We start from the raw sequence: 21448 nt of genomic DNA, 5'->3' as shown, positions 1-21448 counted from the left end.
CGTGTGCCACATATGAGCCATTGTGCGACTCGTGGCAATGCTGTACTGATACGCGACGCGAAAGACGCGAAAGCCGTCCGCGACACGATCGCGTTTAGAAAAAGATTTTCACGGAGCGTCTCGTACTATAACATTACTGTTCGAACGTCGCCGTGCGAATGATAAGGCCGTAAGTCGTAAACAATAGCGCGCCAATGTTTACGCCGCCAAGGCTGAATACCTATGTTATTATACATATGTTAACAATACCATGTCATTGATAATTTGCTGCCGAGATATTTTACGTATTTATATGTATATATATATATATATATACATATTACTTTATCGCATAGCATTCATTCGGGCCGACTATTTACGGACATTACTACTCTTTCTAGCTCTTCTTTACCATATCAATGGAAATATTTCGGCCTGAAAGCTTTTTTGCGCAAATACACTGGCCAAAAACGAGAAAAGAGAATTTTGCAGATTAAAGGAAGAAAACTTTTTCGCGAATCTAGTTCTTTGCTGATTATTAGGAAATTAGGACAAGTTGCGTTCTGCGGACAAGGAAGGATTTTTAAAATATATAAATTATTGAAATGTATCAGGATATAAAAGACTGCATTCCACAAAAGTAGATCATTACAGATTTAATTTTTTGTGTATTATGTTATTACGAAAATTAATTTTTTTTTTATTTCGAATATTATGTATCCTCCGTCTGATTAATTCCGGCTTCTACTACTACCAGAGTTGCTTTTGCCTCTATTGTGATACATTCTCTCTATAACTAACGCAATACTGAAATATTTTTTAATAATGTAATAATCATTATATTAATGTTTGTTAAGATAAAATATTTAAGTTACTGACTGCTTTATATCTATATTTAATTAATATGATGTAATAAAATATTTAATATTATATTAAATATATATTTAACGTATAACAAATGATATAATATACGGTTTAATAAATTTATTAAAAAGAGGCAAATTTATTGTATGTCATATAATCAAACAATATCACGTTATCATGCTTACCGCAATACACGCATATACTGGTCTGATTGATATTTATCTTCTTATTCACAATTCATACGTAAAGTTAATTTTATGCTGGACTTTTCGGTCGATGACCGAAACAAAGCGAAAATAAATTTTAGTATTAAATCTCGTTGCAAAGTTCGGTCGAAAATCCAGGCGGCCTTTATTACAGCCGGAGCCTTTACCTGTTGTAAACCCGCTGTTAGAACGTTGCTCCAACCACAAGGGCGAGTTTATGAGTTCCGGGTCGTTGCATCCGGATGCGGTTAAACTTGGTAGCTCTCCACCGTAGTGGAGTTTCGCGCCAATTCCCGTGTAAACGATCCTGATCGTTGCTTTTTTTCCGCATGTGCGGGTGCTTGGTACCACAAGAAAAAAAAAGATACCGTTTTATCTTAATTTCCAATTTGGTGTGATTATTAGCGTGAAATCAGGTTCTGCACGTGTTTTTCTCAAGGAATAGTTTCTTTCTACAATTACTGTTTACAACAGTAATTGAACTACTGAAAGATAATTACTGTTTACAACAGTAATTGAACTACTGAAAGACAATTACTGTTTACAACAATTTTATTACAAGATTATTACTGTTTAATTGTCTTTCTATAAATTGGATCGAAACAAATGATTGATTAAATTTTTATAGAGATATGCGAGAAACAAATTTGATTTTTATAACATAAATAAATATCTTAATCCAATCATTGCAAGACATTGAAAAAAATTGTTAAACTTATTAATTCAGTTCTATTATAAACGTAATTTATTAGATCTTTAATTAAAATCGTCGCAGTTATTACATTTTGATTCGAACGATAAGTTATTGCTGTGGACGAGTAATATAACTCCGGAAGTAATATATTTCAAATCAGACAGAATAAACGCGTAATTAAAGCGAAACGTCAATTTCTCGCAAAACACGCAGACCGGAGGCAATCATATAAACAACGGCGAACCAAACTATCCCCCTTGTTCTCTTTACACATCATCGATCAAACTAAACATACTTCTGTCCCGTTCCTGCCTTCTACACTGCCTATTCGATACAATAAAGATGCCCTTTGCACGCGTCCGATAACAGTCGCTAAATCGCGCTGCGACTAAAGTGTCTGATCGTGACCGGGAAAGCATGCGTGAGGGCGAATTTTTCAGGCACTTTCATTTTTATTCTATCTCCCTCGCGCTCTTTAACAATGGATCGCCGCTGCGTGATAGTGTCCGTGAATCTAGACACGAAAGATGCGGCCGATAGAGAAGCGCGAAGAATATATCCGAGGCGAATTTGCATTTTAAGCAATGCCGAGAAATTTTGCTGGAACTTCCTCGAAGAATATTCAACGCGTTGTACGCGAAGTAACAATGACTTGAAGTGGTGTAGGTATAAGTTTTAACTTGCTGGATTTTTTAATTAATTTTTCAAGAATCTTTGAAATAATAGATTTAGATTAAAAATTGTATGCTAAATGTAATTCTTGAGAAAAACGTCAATGTTAATTTTATTTTAATAAAATAAAGAATTTTTAATATAATATAATATTTTAAACATATTTTTAATACATTTTTAACACATATTAATACATATATTATATTCGTGTAGCAATTTTTTTTTATGAAACCAGTCTTTTTACAAAAAGGCTTTGATTCTTTTTTACAGCATCAAATCTTTGTAAACTGGCGTTTTATAAAAAATTTAGGTTTTTTGTAGAAAAGCTGAATTTACAAAAAAACCTGCGAGATATATTCATACATTTCTATTTAATTGACTGTTTTTTTCAACGCGTTGCATGAAAGTATTTACTAAAAACATAATGCAAACTATAATATGTGTTGCGCCATTCACATCGTTTACAATAAAGACAATATAAAGACGAACATAGATTTCGGAAATAACATCTTATTATCTCAGCGTTTTTTCGAGCTCCTAAAAGGAAGACGTAGTGTCCTGCGGCAAACGTTAAATCTCATAGCAACTGGATTTGAGGCGCTCCGGGGTGTCTTTTTGGTAGACTCGGGGTAGCTTAGACACACTCGGAAAATATGTGATATGACACGTGAGTAGATATGATGCAAACCTCACGTTTCGCTACGTTTCGTACGTGAAAGATCTTCGCTTGAAAAATATTTACGATCAGGATAGTAGCATTTTACACGCGAATATCGGGCGTACGTACATTGTATTCGAACATCGCGATATTGTTTTTTCACAATATCTCCCTATCGAGAGGGTCTTATCGGAAACAGCGGCTTAGATTCTCATGGGATGTAGGTGGTATGAATTGCGTGGGACAAGTTTAACGAGTGTAATATGCGTGGGATGTCTTCGCAGAATATTGGAACTTGATATTACGAGATCATGACCTCTCTCTTCTATACTTGTTCGTAATTAGATATCGGGGATCCGTGTCGGAATCTGCTGGTGCGGTAATTTATCGCTACAAGCGAGTCTTGTATTTCTGAAAAAAATTGTGAATCATATATTAAAAAAAAAAAAGTATATGTGTATGTGTACAGACATCGATTTTTTACTATAACAGTATAATATTATATAATATTTAACTGACAGGATATGTAAAATTTTTATAATAGATTTATATTTCCATTTATTTATTTTATTTCAAATTGTATATATAATATATATATATTAGATACGCATTTTTATAAAATTGATACTTTACATTATTGCGAGGGGCAGTTGAGAATTATTTCTTGAAAATACATGCAATATGGTTTCTTATCGTAAAAATTTAGTTTTAAGCAAACATGAGGGACAATCATTAAGTTTGTCACGAATGGTTATTGAAAAAAAGTAAAAAAAAAGGTTTTGTATTATATATATACACACGAAGGAAAGTCATTAATTAATACATGGATGTGGGATAGCAGTAAATGGAAGAAATTAGTTTCTAATTATAGCAATGGTCGTTGACACAGTCCAACAATCAATAACCATTTGTGTCATATTTATTGACTTTCCCCTCGTATAATAATGTACAAAAAGATGTTAATTATTGTGTATAGTAAACGCATCAACTCATACCGGGGATAATCAAAAATTTTATGACATTTATACGGTCTGTTACAAATACTTTACGATTATAGCGACACTTTATCTTTTCCCTTACGCGAGTAAATCGCTGATCTCGAATGTGAAATACATATAATCACGCGTGAGATGAGTTGCAAATTATTGCAACGACACTTATCGCGTCGGTCGAAATAACTAGAAGCATAACTATTGATATTACATCGAAAAAGTTACAAAAATAAGTAAGAATTGTATAGGCAAGAAGAAAAATCAGATTGTAAATTTACTGCGAAAAGCAGATAACGGCGACCAGCACGAATTCGAAAGTTTGCTCGCGTAGTAGTGAGTACGGAAGCTGTGCACGAACTATTCCGCGATCAATATAATGCTGCACAATGTGCTCGTATATCTTCGCGAATGTACGATCTTCTTGCTGCAGAATTGAAGCATCGACTGGAACAATGTCGCGAGTTTGATTTCGCAAACTTATGGATTTTCCAAGATATAATATAGCATGTTATTGATCGCATATGTGAAAGATTTAGTTTCTAGTGATCAAGAATAGTAAATTTACATTTTTATGTATTTATTTTATCTCGAATTTATATATGTATACTTATATACATTTATAAAAGTTATATTTTACATTATTGGGGGAATCTATTGAGAATTATTTATTGAGTAAAAAAAGAAACCCGCGCGCAACATGGTACTTCATATCGATATTTATATATTTTTGAAATGTGATATTTGTGTATGATTTATGGTTCACGATATTCTAAATAAAACTTTTTTATCTTTTCTTGCACATGAAGAAATAACTGTGCCTCCGAACTCTGGAGATCCGTGACACGTAAATAACTTTTCAATTTCTCGATTTCAGAGGTGAAACTGGAACTCGAAGACCTGATGTCCGACATCAAGAAAACTGCTAACAAAGTGAGGGCTAAATTAAAGGGTAAGTTGTCAGTATGGATGTTTGCGCGTAATATGGTGATACTTTAAATTGATCGTGGCTATCGAAAGTATGTTCCGCTCTGCGACAATCGAGCATTGTCTTCTGCATTTAGTGATAGAGCAGAACATCGAGCAGGAGGAGCACACGAACAAATCGTCGGCGGATCTGAGGATACGCAAGACCCAGCACTCGACGTTGTCGAGGAAGTTCGTCGAAGTGATGACGGAGTACAATCGGACACAGACCGATTACAGGGAGCGGTGTAAGGGGAGAATACAACGACAGCTCGAGATCAGTGAGTATATGTGTGTGTGCGTGTGTGTATCGCGATTGGCCGCATTCACAATGCTTGTTCGAGCAGAACAGCCCTTTCCAATCTATCGTCACGTCCGAGTCTGTCCCATCCTCTCGGAATGCATGCTCATCAACCTAATGTTCGTATCCCTTTCTTTGAGAAGAATTGAGAGAAAGCTTTGAATTGTTATTGCTCGTAAATTTTAATAATCGTGACGATGAGATCAAGAAAGATATCTAAAACATCTCTCGATGATTAGAAAAGTTTTGTTTTACATAATCTTATTAAATTGTTCCTTAATTTTATGAGAATTTTATATTGCAAATAATGTAGGAGTTTATTGGTTATTATATTTATTTCTTTTTTTTTTTTGTAATGGATAATGTGAGTACAATAATCGTGGTAAGATGTAATAAGCTTACAATGTAAATAATAATTATCGCGACGATGAAATAAATCAACGTTTCTACAGTAGTGTCGATATTTATGATCGGAGCAATCGTACTGTGCTCCGATAAATGAATGATAATGTCGCGCGCGGCATGTAGCACGATAGAAAATTGATTGCATCTGCATTTGCAATCGATTGCATCTGTTTTCAAAGAGACGAAGAAATCTTTCTATTTTCAGCGGGGAGAACGACCACCAACGAGGAGCTTGAGGAGATGCTGGAGCAAGGAAATCCAGCCGTCTTCACGCAAGGGGTACATTCTTAAAACGATCTTTCTCTTGTGTATACTTGTAACTCCCGTTGAAGAGCTCCAAGTAGCTTAATAATTGTCCGTCGCCTCCTCCCTGTCCACCTATTCCTACTCGTTCGATTAATCTTATCGCTTGTCTCAGATCATCATGGAAACGCAACAAGCAAAACAGACCCTTGCGGACATAGAGGCGCGTCATGCTGACATCATTAAACTCGAAAACTCCATCAGGGAGTTACACGACATGTTCATGGACATGGCTATGTTGGTGGAGAGTCAGGTAAGGTCAAACAGCTTCATGCAAATTTGTCCCAGAAACCGTTTGCCCATTTAAATAAACAATAATTACATCAGCCTCCCTTTTTCGACGGATTACAAGAGTTCTCTCTTCATGAAATTTAACGGAATTAATATTGTACGCGAAAGAGATTTTTTTTTTAGTTTATTTTTTATTATTATCTTGATATAAAATTTCGATATAACGATATTTCTTTCATTTATTTTCAATATACTTTGAAGAAAATTGTAACAAATTAAACGCGCTTACCGGATAGAATCGGATCAATTCGCATTAGATTACACAATCAGTTTAATAAATATAAACATAATTTCCGGCAGTTCACAAATGAGTTGATAACTGTAACGTTTGTAGCTAATCATAAGTCACGCGAGAATTAATTAATATGTGTATTTGAGAAGGAAATTAATAATGAGAAATTTTTTTAGTTTGATTTTTAAACAAATGGATTAAATCATTTCATTTTTATTTCTTATAATAAAATAAGTGCTCAAAATACTGCTTGTATGTATGAAAATATAATTTTTAACAGATAATTTTATTTACATTTTAGTTTATTTTAAGTGTAATAAACAAATAATTATATATTTATATTTTGATCTTTAGACAAAAAATGATTTAGTGTACTCTCGAATTTAATTCTAAATCATACAAATAAAAAATGTGTGAAAGTTAATCCGATTGCTCTTTCAAATACACATTTTAATTTACTTTCGGACTTAAACTTTCGATTTGATTGAGATGCTTTATTGCGAGATGCTTGAGCGGCATCGTTCCTTGCGATTGGCTGATGTAATCGGTCACATTTAAATCGTTTGCGATGTTAATTTAATTGATATGAAAATTCAGAGAGCACTTTCTTTTTTCTCGATTAAATTATTTTTCGTATCAATTGTCCGCGGTTATTTTTATGCAACGATGATCGATAAGCAATTAGGAGCGTAGCGCGACGCAGTGTAACAATTCCTCTTCTCTTCAGCATAATTTCTTGGCGAGCCGCATAATTTGGCGCGTTTACTATCTGTTAATCAAAGGGAGATTTCTTCAGCGTACTAAAATCTCAAAAATTTACTCTTGAAAAATATAATTATATCAATCTAATTATTACAGTACACATCAATGTGTACGTTTATTTAAAATTATTTCTTCACGAAAAATTTGAGATTTTAGTCCGTCGCTTTTTTTCCTTTGCATGATAGTAATAGTTATAATAATAATATTAACAATAATAATATTTTATTAATCTTACTACATTATAGTCTTGTTTATACGAGTCCAATGATCTTTTTTCATACAATGAGGCAAAGCAATTACCGCAATCTTTTAACTAATTTACAATTTACAATTATTAGCTAAACCTGCTGTTTATCAATTAAAATTATCAAATTATAACTTTCGATTATCGCTTTACGAAATTTATAATGATTACAGAGAAGATTATTGTAATTTTTTTTTTATAGATTTTTATACAATTATGTTGTTAATAATTTTGATTTCCGACGGTAATTGCTTCCCTCGTTTATCAATGCCGGTGTGAGAGCTGATGCATGACAATAAGAAAGATCAGCGAACAGTTTAATCACTGGCCTTGCCTTTTATTCCTGAACTCTTTCTCTCTCTCTCTCTCTCTCTTACGCTCTTTGTGTTACGCTGTGTGGATTCGCGCTGCGCCTCCTATCTACAATTAGGGCGAGATGATAGATCGCATAGAATACCACGTGGAACATGCGGTGGACTACGTGCAGACGGCCACGCAGGACACCAAAAAAGCACTCAAGTATCAAAGCAAAGCCCGACGGGTGAGTTGCCCCCAGATATCACGCCGCCGAAACCGTTGGCATTTCATTCGCGTCTAATTGGTCACTCTTTTTTTTTTCTTCTCCCTCTCTTCTCCCTCTCTTCTCGTACCCTCCTCGCTCGATCCATTGTCCCTTAAATCCCATTTTGATTTTCATCGTTCAATTCCCACCGTCACCCTTTCCTTACCCCGAGTCCGCTCTATTTATTCGCTATATTTAATTAATTACGCTTCTGTTGACGTATCTTGCTACAATCTGGTATTAATCGGTGTACAATCAATTTTCCACAATTACATTTACCCTTTCCCACCCCTTCTTTATGACGCGTAAATTATTAACGACGATGCTTTGTGGATTCTTTCTGTTTATTTGTATGTCACTTTTTTTGTCATTGATATTCGTATTTCGCGGTCAATCAAAAACAACGATATATATATAAATGTATATATCTCTACATATATTATATTATACACATACACTTTATATACTATACATATATACTACTATACATATATACACTATTATATACTGTTATACACATATTGTTTATATGTGCGTTCTCTCTCTCTTTTTATACATACATCTATGTATCGCTCTCTGTTCTTTGCCGAAATATGGGTGTGCTAATTGTGTGCCTCTGTCCATCAACTGCTCTGTTTACTATTACTACTATTACTCATACTACTAACCTTGCGTACTAAACCCTATGCTGTCGATACTAATACGAATCGTATATGATTGTGTATCGATGTGAAAACACGACGCCGGGGGTCCCGGTATTTTCTCGCCGCGCGAGGGACGCTGCTTCTATCTCTCTATTTGCCGATTATGTGTACATAAATATGTAACCCTGGGTGCATCCGTTTCCGAGGTTGTTGTTTCCCCACCCCCGATAATCTGGTCCCATCTCGAGATCGTCCCTTCCGATCTCTACCCTGAATCCGTTTCCCGTTTCCCACGTGGCGGTACGGCAGGGCGAAATGGTGGACTGCATTGAGTACTGCGTGAATCAGACCGGCGACCACGTGGGCCAGGCTCGGGGCGAGCTGATCAAAGCCGAAGAGTATCAAAGCAAAGCTCGTAAGGTAAAGAACATCAGACATACCAGACACACGGGCGACCGAACTCGTGCCGAAACTCGGGACGAAAATCTGCTCCTCGTGATAGCGCATAATCGCCAGATGATCGCAAGGAACGAAAAGGCATGTAAAGACAGCAGAGCGGATTTTCACGAATTTCGGATCGACTTGGTCGACATGAACGCTACTAACTTGCAATCGGGTTTAGAGAGAAATTTATTAACTTTTATCCGACTTAGAAGTGTATATAAAAATGTATATATGAAATGTAAATAGAAGAGGATATATATTTTTTTCTATTTGCTGGCATCGCGAATTTTGCGTTGCATCGAACGAGACAATTTTTTCGGAATTTATTCTTCGGGAAGAATGTTTCTTCTTCCTGCGCTAGCTCAGAGGATTTTATCGCAGGTCTCGCGATAAGGAACCGCTTCTCTGATGGCGGCGTTCATCAAAAAACAACATCGCCGAATAAATAAAACCAGGCAGGAGCAAAAAGGAATAAGTGCCTATTATACAACGGAGAGAGAGAGAGAGAAAGAGAGAAATTCATTTCAAGTTTTATCAAGCGCGACAGCAAACTTCAAAACTTTATCGCGGGGGTGATTTTCTTCCTCTCGCATTGTTATCGTTTTCTCCGCATTGCGCGGTCTTCTAGAGTTTTGACCTCTGCCTCTCTATCTCTCTCTCTCTCTCTCTCTCTCTCTCTCTCGCCATTGTGCCTCTCTCATGCCGAACGAACATTTTCACTTGGATATGTTTCAATTGAAACTCGTTCACTTTTCTGCGAAGAATAGGTGTTAAAAATAGTAAAGCTCACCAGATTTCCAGGAATGTCCATGTTCAAGAAAATATAGACGTTTGCACATATAAGGGGGGAATGAAAGTTTCTAAAAGTTTTTTTTATCCTAAATTATATAGCATGCAAAGAATAATTTGATAACGGATTTTATAAATATATTAATTTAATATATAAATGTAGAATTATCTAAATAACTAATTTTAACAATTTGTTTGGAATATATTTAATTTTGAATGCTCGCCTCGAGAGATGAATCGAATTGCGGAAATTCCTTCTTGCTCCTCCCTTCGTCTCTGGTATTACCTGCGATCAGACACCTCGCATCGAGTGGGATCCGATTCTTGTTTTTTGTGATTGACCCGTAATCTTGTGTCTAGTGTATAATGTACAATCGCACTGGTGTGCTAATCATGTTACTGTCTGGCTGCGTGTGATATAAACGATAGATCTCGCGATTGATGTCCATCGTGGGATTGTGTAAGAGAGATGAAGCATAGTCGATGTCGAGAGTAGTGTAGACACATAGTACAGCGTTAGAAGAATGCGCTGTGTTTCTTAAATGCATAGTTGCATAGAATACGATGTAATGAAGTACAAAAGGTAGCGGACCAACAAGTTTTTGTGGCCCGAATAGAACGGTTTGGTGTTTATGATTAACCAATTTGTGAACGCACCCGCATTATTAGAGGTATGAGGAATGTGCTTGATTGTGTTTAACAGCAAATTCATTTTCCTCCCCAAAAAATGATTGTTCATAATACTATTTATAGCAGTAATCATTGTTTTAACGCGACTTTGTTTTCTGCATCTCGCGAGTGTAAACAAATTTATTTAAATATTTATATGAATTCGGTGTAAAAAAATTTATTTAAATATTCTTTTCTTTTAATTCTATAAAAAGAGCAACATAGTCTAACGATACCTCTTTATCAAGTCGCATTAATTTTTCTTTTTATTTATAAATATTAAAGAGTATTTTACCTGTTTTTGAATATTTCTGAAAAAAAAACCGATTGTATTGATTTTGTTACAGATATTTGATATTGTACACAGATTCTTTCAAACCGTAAATTCGTTTCTTTGTCTTTAAAATTAAGTATTAATCAAATTTGCAATATTATTATAATAATAGATTGCAATATAAAAATTTATTTGTTAAATTATCAACGAGAGGTATAAGCACATTTATTATTATTCATGAATAAGATTGCGGGCATATCGAGAAGTTGAAATAAAATGCTTATTTTTTTTCCTTTTTGGACGCGATTTATCGGTTAAAAATGCATCATTTATAATGCGACAATACAAGTCAGCATGAGCGAACATAGCAACCTCATACTTGTTTCTCGCACATGCTTTTTCCTACCGCTTTTTTTTCGCGGGCTTTTCCGAACCACTGCACTCGCGTACAGAGTCTCGCGTATAGTTTCTTCTCTAATGTCGCTCTTTTTCGCCGAAAATATTTTTCTCATTCTCTTTCTCTTTTTGTTTTTTCTTTACTTTTTCGATTTTTCTCATATGTACGTATATCTTTGGCACCTTCTCTGACAGTTTTCTCACAAGGCACGCCGCACAACATTATTTCGCAAGAAATTTTCACTCTTTTTTCTCTCTCTTTGATTCCTTCGATTGTTCGAGACGAAACGCGTATACGTGTACGTTACACGTAGCCCTTTCTGCTTTTCTGTCCACAGAAAATGATCCTCATCATAATCTGCGTCCTAATAGCGGCGGTTATACTAGTCGCCATAATAATAGGGCTCGTTCCGTCAACTTAAACGGCTAAGAAGGGTGGTTTTTGTGGGAGAAGTAGGGAAGGAAGGGCGTTTGAAAATTTTTGAAGGAGAAGCCAGAGAAAGAAAGGGGAAAAGTGCAACGCGGCAGCAAATATGTCATAATAATAATAATAATAATAATATTAATAATAACATAAAGACATAATAATATGATAATAATATATAACAATAATGAAATGCAGAAACTTAGTCGCGATCAGCTCGGAAAAAACGTATGAGATTGAATGTGCAGTGTGATCAGATGAAGATGTGGAATTAATTACTTGGTGGCGGTCGCCTGTGTGAAAGCTCTGAACGTAAAAGTCGCACGTGTACTAAAATTGAGAAAAACATAAAAAGGAGAAATGATGCACAAATTTAATAAAACGGGGGATCCCGGGCGCTGATCCTAATAACATAACACACACATAACACACACACGCGTCTCTCCGTAAATCTTACGCCGATAATCCTCCGACTAATCTCCGTAATGAACGACTAATTAACGACTATTAACCCGCATTTATCGCATCCGCTCGTTCCGTTAACAGTAAGTACACTTCATTACACCACTCGACATTTCCTCCTGCTACTTGACGGGTGTCTTGAAATATCTTGTCGATCGCACGATCTCGATTCCGCCGATAATCGCGCTTTCGCTTCTCCTCTTGTCGGATTTACTTGTTATCGATAATCCGCTTGTGATTAATCTCAGAAAACTAAGTAAGACGCGAGAACATCCCGGTTTCCGGAGGAAATTCGAGGCCAGCTATATATCGTCGGAAATCGTTTGTCATTTTATGTTGACCGATACGCATTTATTATTTATTTCACAAAATATTGAAATTTTTTGTTCCGAACTCTTTGAGATATATAAAATCACGGCTGTAAGTTATTTAGCAGCAATTTAAAGTCTTTTGTATTTTCTCTTTTGTATATTTTTATGTTATATATATTATATAATTATATAATCTGTCAGATTCATTGCGTTTGATTTTATTCATAGATAAATAATTTGGAGTAAATCTTAGCTCGATGAAATTGTTAATATATCTAGTCCTTTATTTAATTTGAAAAGGATTGTTTTAATTCAAGCGTAATAGTAATGTTTGTAGACATACTTTCTTTAATTAAGTTTCTCTAATTACATGCTCGAAGTGTCGGAACTATCATTCTCCATCTGGTTCATTCGGAACTGTCGCGATTTTAATTTAATCGCAGAGCTGCCGTTCCGTTTGTTCTTTTGTTTTTTTTTTTTTAAACGATCACAAAATTATTTTATTTTGCAGAAATTGTTCCTGATAGTGATCTGCGTGACGATAGCGGTCATCATTCTGATTATCATTCTGGCCGCTAGTTTAAGTTAATTTAAGTGCGCACGCGACAATGCCGAGAAAAAGAATTAACGTATTGGCAGATTAAGTATAAACGGGAAAAAAAGGGAAGATATAGAACAAAAATATTTTGGACAGATACGAACACACATATCTGTCATCTCTCACTCTTGCCTCGTCCCTCCGTTTAAAGGGAATGAGTCAGGATCGTAACGGAGATAGTATCGATCTTATTGATATTGATCTTCGTTTCGACGAGGAGATAATGCGATACATTTCGAGGATTCTCGCGAGACATCTCTCGTTATACGTTTATTTATTATCGATTCTTAAATAAAATTCGTGCATTTGTATGTTTATTTATTATCACTTGTAACACGCATATAGTCAATTACGATCTTACACATGCACTACCGGTAATAATTGTAAGCAGATTATTGATCACACATACTGAGTATGACGGATAATTAGAATCCATCCTGCGGATGTAGTAACTTCCCGGAAAACGTTTCATAGGCGTCGTAACATTAATACAAGTCAGGAACGGTGAGGACATACCAAGCTGAATCTCGACTACACAAAGCCAAGAAACAATCGCTTTATTAACGGAGATTCGTATAACGGAGTTTCCTTCATTGCGCTTCGATACATCGGAAAGTGCACGATATAATATTATGTTAATTTTTTTTCTTAAAAAAAAAAAACTACATTTTTTTTGCCGAAAAAACCGATGCGAGAGTCTTGCAAAGCGATAGCTTTTAACATTCTCGAAATGTGCTCGCGAGAAAAAGGCATATTAGGCATTGTCTTTTTAAGGTATTATAGCGCACCATAAACTTGCATTAAATCTTAGAAACGCGGAGTAAAAAAAACATCGAGAGAGACAAGAAGAGATTGTCGAGGGAATCGGTGTTTTCTTTCCAGGGTGATTTGATCGATAATGCTATCGTCGATAAACTTTCCTTTGTATCCAGAGCGCACCTCCATCGCACTGCCTTTTGTTATTTTTCTCCGTATTATTTTTGCCACTTCATCTTTCCTAGGTAAAGTTCCGACACGAGCGAATAATATAGACAACGGTAGCGCGATCGAGAATCATGCGCGACATATGAGATCAGAGACGCGCGCCCTTTCTCGAAAGTCGCCTTCGGGCAAAGTTCGCCGCCGATTTAACGGAAAGATTCTCAGTTACTCGAGCAGTGCGGCGATAACAAATTATTTCATTTTCCTTTTTATAATTATCAGCGAATATTGAGAATCGATCTGGACCATTGTCATCTGGAGAGAAAATTATCAGCAATATACTTAAATTGTGAGATATTCGACTTTTATTTAATTAACTTTATCTAAAATTATATCTTCCAATTTTTCTCTAGCAATAAGAGAAAAAATTATAACGACAATTGTGTGAATTTTCAGAAGGATTGCTATCTACAGATATGGTTATATTGTAATATTATCATATAAAAAAATCTCAGTTAAAAAGATTAATATATATTAATATATGTGTATCATTTGTTAAATTCTTTTCTAAATTAAATTTATGCTGAAATCACTCGACACTTGGCTAAAAGAGTATACTTTAAAGTTTGCGTACGCCTCGGATCATCATCGACTTATCGCATTATCAGTCTTTGTTTTTGACGAAATTCGATTGTATCGCTGTTTGTTGTCGCCGCCTTGATTCCATCTCACGGAATCGGCTGAATCGGCGACGTAACAGAGCTCACTTCCGGATTTGTCGTCTCAGAATTGATCGATTGTTTCTGAGCGAAATGCGACGGAGACGATATCGCCATCACCTCTCGTGCCGAGTGCTCTATTTCTCTAGGTAGGCTGACAAGCGAAAGAGGGAGAGAGGAAGAGAGAGAGAGAGAGTTCCGCTCTCTCTATCGAAACGCTAATCCGCGCGACGACGACGACGTATCTCACGTGGTATACACGCTCCGATGAACAAATATCGATCGCCCGAACTCGAGTAATCACCGTCGTCGCAATGCAGACCGCACAACACAGATGCGGCGCGCGCATTGTACATATAAATAATTGCAATTTGTATAGAGCAGATAATAATAGTAATAATAATAATAATTATAAGGAAAAGGTAATGAGAAAGAAAGAGGAAGAGTAACAATGTTAATCATTAATGCCGATAGCGTAGTAGGTATTTTCTTCTCTCTTCGGATGTATTCAGCGTAGAAAAAAAGGAATAAAATTCTCATTGTGTCAGATAAGAGACGACGACATCGTTCGCGACATGCCGCTTTTTTTTCTTTGTCGTCTTTACTATACTTGCCGCCTCGCAAAAAAAAAAAGAAATAATAATTGTCCTCTATAAATAATAGAAAGTGCGCGAGTGAAACGAAGCGTAAGAATAATTAGCGCTGATTGTTCGAATTTGCGAGCTCAGCTGGCATAGGAAATGATTAATAGAGTCGCGAAGATAATAGAGAGAGAAGATATAGTGAAATATTGAAAATATTGGAATTTTTGCGGCGTATTTTGTACAAGAGGAGAACAAGAACGACAGGCGAACATTCGATCGTTCGCAAGGCTCGATTCAGGGTAAATTCACCAAATGTAGATTGGTTTGACGGAACACTACGCTTGCTGCGGAGAAAGGGAGAGGATAGGAATGTGAATCTAATTGAGAATGCACCGCTGAAATTGCACTGGGGAGAAGAGGCAGCTTCAAGGGAAACGGACGCTAATGACGAGAGTTAACAAAGGTCTGTATCTCCGCTTTTTTTCCGATTAATGCCAATCTCTTTGATCATTTTCGACACCCCTCTTTTATTTCCTTCCATTGCAAATATAAGGAAAGACGCACGAGATCTTAATTATTGATATGTCGTGAAATGTTTCTATTTTTTTCTGAAAACGGATTGCCCTAACATGTAGTATTCTAATATTAATTGACTTTATTTCTTTCCATGCTTCTCTCTCATCTCTGAATTTTTCAATTATTTTGGAAACAAAAATTGGAGCAATTTTTTCTTAACAAAAATTCAATTGCGCGTTGTTTTTTTTTACAATAAATTAAAATCTTTTCAAAATCCATTTGTGTGTTGTTTAATAAAAAATAATATTCTTTAAAATTTTTAAATATATATATATATAATTCGTAAAAATGTCTGGATCAAAGAAAAATCTACTATATATTTAAAGAATCTGTAGATGTGTGATAAAAGACATTATTCTATATACTAAAGACAAGATTATGAAAATAACGCGAACATATGATACAAATTACAATTATTTGTTTAATCAGAATTACATTATGATCGCGATTGTTGATACAATTCAACTTTAACATTGAAAGTTGATAGTGAGAGACATTTTCTCGCTATTCAGATGCAATTTCTGTCGAATAAATCACACACTGGTAATTTTTTACAGGCCATCGCAACGTGCGTCGTCCACGCCAGTCACGAGCAAGATGCAATTTCTTTCAGGTGCTCTACAATAGATCGACAAGTGAACAATTGTAATGTGTAGCATAATAATAATAGTAATGGACAGAGGTATCGAGCACACGAGCGAGGTATTGAGTTTAAAAAAGAAATAGTGAGAAAGAGCGAGAGTGAGAGAGAATGGTATACATAAATAGATTTAAGGGAAAGCGTCGAGAGAGAAAGCCTTGTAATCGATTATATTAAACTTTTACCAATCTGTTAACGCCGAGTGCAGAAGAAGATCATGATCATGATTTGTCTCGCTGTATTGGGCGTTGTCGTCGCTACCACCATCGGCGGATACTTTGGACTGTGAACGCCAAAACCAGGTATGTGCCAATGCATAATATTGTGTGACATTTGACATTTTATCATATCAGAAATGTCCAGACGATAATAAAAACATATATTGTTCTTTATTGACGTCGCGGTTCAACAACGTAGCTATGATTATAATTTTATTGCCACGTGCCGAAATAATGTTACATATATATGTATCTCATGAGGCTGCATATTAGATTGAAGAATTAGATATATTTTACTGTAGCTAGGTTTCGAGTTCAATAGTGGAAAATGTGAAGGTAAATGTAGACGAGATTTCACACGATTCGCTTAATAAGACACCATTACGAACGAAAATACTCTCTTGATAGGCTCCTGATATATTATGTTTGTTATTGGATCTTGAAGCATTCCGTCGAAAATATGTCCAATGGATCATTTATCGAATGGAAATTTCTTCGAAAATATTGTTTTACTGTTTGATGTTAATAATAACACGAACTTTAATAGTATTAATGCTAATTAATGCTATAATTCAGTAGTAACTAATGCTAAAGTAATGATAAAGTAAAAGAAATTAAAGGAGATATTGATACGAAAAATATTCTATTAATTAAAAGTTACAATTATTAAAAAAATGAATAATTGACTAAGAAAGAGAGAATTTTAATTGTATGTTTTATAATTATATTTTTAAAACTAATAGATTTTTTCCTATGTCACTTTTTTCTTTTTAATATCTTTTGGAACAAAAATTAAAACATCTTATTCATTAATAGATTAGTAATACACGAATAAGTCTCATATTTAAATTTAAATGGTGTTTCTTTAATTTTATTCTTTCTCTATTATTTATTTCCTGGAATAAATATGAGTATACAAAGCAATAATATATTTTTTTATACGATTTGAATTATTGCGATATATTCCAAGTATCGCGAAAATTTTAGTTATTGTCAACAATAGCATTTTGAGACACGTTATCATTCTAGAGCTAATTCGACAAAATTTTCATGCAATTACAAACATCTGTTTATGGCTTGCCACTGTACCCACTCAGACGATCTTTTTGTTCAGAGAAGTCCAAAGACATCAGCAGCATCGTGTACCTAATTCCGAACCGCCGGCAGTGTCAGCATTCACTCATATCGCTCCGATACGTGAAGCTGATCGCCATTCGGACGAGAGGAGATCGTCATTGTCAAAGGTGCCATCATCGGCGCGCTTCTATCGTAACACTCATCATCGCTAGAGCCTTCAGTCTGTCACGCACGCTTCCCAATTCGACGCAAAGGAAACCAAAGAGAGGAAGGATAATCGCCATCATCGTCCCCATCGTCGTCGTCGTCGTCATCATCATCGCTACATTTGCGTCATCCTCGTCTCGAAAGTTTCCTCCGATAATGCGTTAGTTGCGTTTGGTTGAAAAGAGTGCGTAAAGAGAAGACAAAGAGAGAGAAAGAGATAAACCGAAGGAACAGGTTTTCCTCGTTTTTTTGTTAACTCGATCGACAATTTTTCCAATAGATCCGCCTTTAGCAGTCAATCCCAGTCCTCTCCTGTCCGCTATGTCACAACGAAACTTAAGCTCTCTTTGTGTTCGCGTTCTCATCGGTCTTTTTTTCTCTCCCCTTCCCCGCTGATTCTTTTCTCATACGGCAAAAACGAGATAACAGGAGGCCTCGCGAATGGAACGGGCTCTGAGAAAACTGAGAGATGCCTCTGTCTCTCTAAAAGGGGAACCGTCGATCGGAGATACGCATGCATCGTCGATCAAGTGACATTTTCGATCGACACTTCCCTTCCCCATTCCCATTCCGCGGAAATCCCCGCCGATTGTCACGAGGATATCATCGTGAAATGCCGTTATCGCCGGAAACACGGCGGTACGTCATCCTTCGCGGTATCCGCCTCGTTGCAGCCCGAGCTCGACACCCAATGGTGTTTTTTTGTGTAACGCGAAGGCGACAAATGGCACGTGTTGCCCGCTTTCTCCTTACCGAAAGTACGGCGCACGAAAAAATGCCGCAGGAAAAAACACTTTCCTTTACTGTGATTTGCACACTGAAAATTTTTGAACGTGTGTCACTTTGGAGTCACATTCTGAAAGTGCGTTTCGCTCGCCGATCCGATCTCTTATATCTGCTTATATACACGAGAGATAAACCGCTGACCAAAACATTTGTACACACGATATCCACGATACTAGATCGTAATTTCCGCGCGCTAATAAATCACGAGATTACGTTACTAAATAGATATAGTACTAATTTATATATTAATATTTAGGATAATTTCTAGTGATTTCTAAGGTATTGTTCCAAGCTTTAAATAAATTTTTGTAAACCCTTTTCTTCAGATATAAAAAATTTAGCGCGGATAAACCATTTTTACCAAAAAGAAAAAAACAGCGGATATTACTCAAGCACGAGAATTCGCACATCCGCTAATTTCTATTAAATATCTCGACCAGCGGTTTAACCCTCGGCTTAAACATATCACGCTTACTTTGAGCAACGTTTTCGACATCTCTACACTACACCTCTCTGTATCTGGACGATCGTGAGAAATCGGCTAGGTGATGTTTCTCCACCACAGAAAACAGCGTATCGCGAAGTGTCAAATTTGTCGCTCGAGAAGCGCCGTAGCTTAGGGTAGATTGCACTAGTATTGGTTAACCACGATCCGTGAAATTCTTTTTTCACGCACGTAAAAGACAACAATGCATTTAATAATGTACAGTTAGAGGCCTTAGAGAGCCTATATAATGTAATTAATTAAGCATTCCTCCCCTTCTTACACTTCTCTTATTACTCGCCAATCAGATATTAGTTAACCAATATTGCTGGTGCAACCAGCCCTCGATTTATTTACGATGATAAAGGTATCGACGTGTGAGCAATGTGATTTTTATAACGGGTACTTTAATAGAGATAAAAAAAGATACGTTACATACACTCTCGTTTGTAATAATAACGGCTCATTCGAGAAGGCATTTCGACCAATAGGTGTTCAGTGAAAGAAACAATCAATTCTTCCAGTATTTCTATTTAGCTGTAATTAGCGGAATATCAATCGCGATATAGCGAGGTGTAGACAAAGCGATTGTATCTTTCTATGAGCATAGCGCGAGACGGTTTTTTTTTCTTTCAGAATGTGACCGAAAGAAGCGACGACAATTGTCCAAGCGCGCGTCACGAATATTAAGAGTAGATTTAATTGTGCGTACAATATACGCGAGATATATATAAATAGATTCGTTCTCGCTTCTAGTCGACTTATTAATTTTTTTCATCGAATCGATAGATTTACGATCTTCGTGTTGCACAATACGCCATTAGCTATTGGGTGCGACGATCAGTAATAGATCTTCAATCGCAATCCGCGCGCCTTGTATGACAGTTGTTTCGCGTCTTCTGTAATCTCGACGAACCCTCGGCAAAAGTAATATCCTGTCCATTGTTTCCTCGAACACTCGACAAGTATAGCTCCTCTATTTCGCAAGTTTTAGAAATTTCCGCGTACAGATAATTTAAAAATTGTATTTGCTACCGATAGAAATTATTTTTAATCTCACTTTTCGTCGCTTTTACATCCTTTTTCTTTTGCAGTTTAACACGTGGATCTTAAAATCGCGCATCCCTAAATGCCCGCGCAGACCATTTTTTGTTGCTTTGCGAGATCAACGTTGTGCATAAAACGTAGTATTGCGAGATATATAGTATAATTTATAATATTTTTTTTGTCTATGCAATTTTCTCAAAATTCGCCTCAAATTATACAAGGGTTCTCGAAATCGAATATGCGAAAAATATATCACCGTCGAAACGATTAACCCCAAGATGGACAAAGCAAGAGAAGGTACGATAAGTGGAGAAGATAACAAATAGTGAAAGAAAGTGCGACTGTACGTACACTTGTGTGTATGTTTGTGTGAGTGTGTGTGTGAGAGAGAGAGAAATAAAGGAGCCATTAAGCTGCAGCAATAATATAATATATAGGTGTGTTATGGAAAAATAATTAAAAGATATAATCTCATTGGGGCGGAATGAGTAAGAATGAATTCAATGCGATGAACGATATTGTATGTACACGGACATGTATACATATATACATATTAAAATATATATATATATAAATATAGCTAGATAGATAGATAGAGAGAAAAAGGGAGAAGTGTCATGTGATCGAGGAGAGAGAAAAACAATATTAATAACGACAATTATATTGGCAGCCTATTATATGTATTGCTCCTCGACAGATTAATGTATCGGGCGGAGTGTTGGCGACGTTAATGTTAATGTTTTGTTGAGTATATTACAATTATTACGAACGTTGAGGTGCATACATTCTAGAAAAGATTATGGGTTGATGTTTAAAGCGAAGAGGATGAAGAAGTAGAAAATGAAGAGAGAATGAGAGATATAACGGTGAACGATTACGATTTATGCAACGCACGTTTTAAATCGTGCGTCGCTGTAATAATTAACATTAAATAATAATTAAGAAGATATTAAGATCACACCTTGCATTGTACAGAAAGCATAATAATTGTTAGTTTAGGTAGAGAGCAAGCATTACGATCTACTATCTAATTATAATCCACAATACGAC

General features: G+C 35.8%; 1 protein-coding gene across 5 annotated transcripts in view; it reads left to right on the top strand.

The window, feature by feature from the left end:
- LOC115243563 (syntaxin-1A) overlaps positions 1–21448 on the top strand; it is a 72642-nt gene extending 51194 nt beyond the window's left edge. Inside the window, exons 4-11 of one of the 5 annotated variants that reach the window (XM_029820681.1) lie at positions 4940–5014; positions 5127–5309; positions 5940–6013; positions 6153–6290; positions 9082–9192; positions 13053–15826; positions 16497–16881; positions 17912–19242. In XM_029820681.1, the coding sequence (XP_029676541.1) occupies positions 4940–5014; positions 5127–5309; positions 5940–6013; positions 6153–6290; positions 9082–9192; positions 13053–13130 (659 nt within the window). In that variant the 3' untranslated portion in view covers positions 13131–15826; positions 16497–16881; positions 17912–19242. Of the gene's footprint in view, positions 1–4939; positions 5015–5126; positions 5310–5939; positions 6014–6152; positions 6291–7996; positions 8108–9081; positions 9193–11682; positions 12620–13052; positions 15827–16496; positions 16882–17911 lie in introns of those variants that run through there. The other 4 variants (XM_029820680.1, XM_029820679.1, XM_029820682.1 and 1 more) reach the window with 4 other exon arrangements.

The sequence above is a fragment of the Formica exsecta genome, unplaced genomic scaffold, assembly GCF_003651465.1.
Source record: "Formica exsecta isolate Colony F162 unplaced genomic scaffold, ASM365146v1 scaffold72, whole genome shotgun sequence".
Lineage (NCBI taxonomy): Eukaryota > Metazoa > Arthropoda > Insecta > Hymenoptera > Formicidae > Formica > Formica exsecta.
The sequence above is the reverse complement of the archived record's forward strand: the minus strand, read 5'-3'. Positions and strand labels throughout refer to the sequence as shown.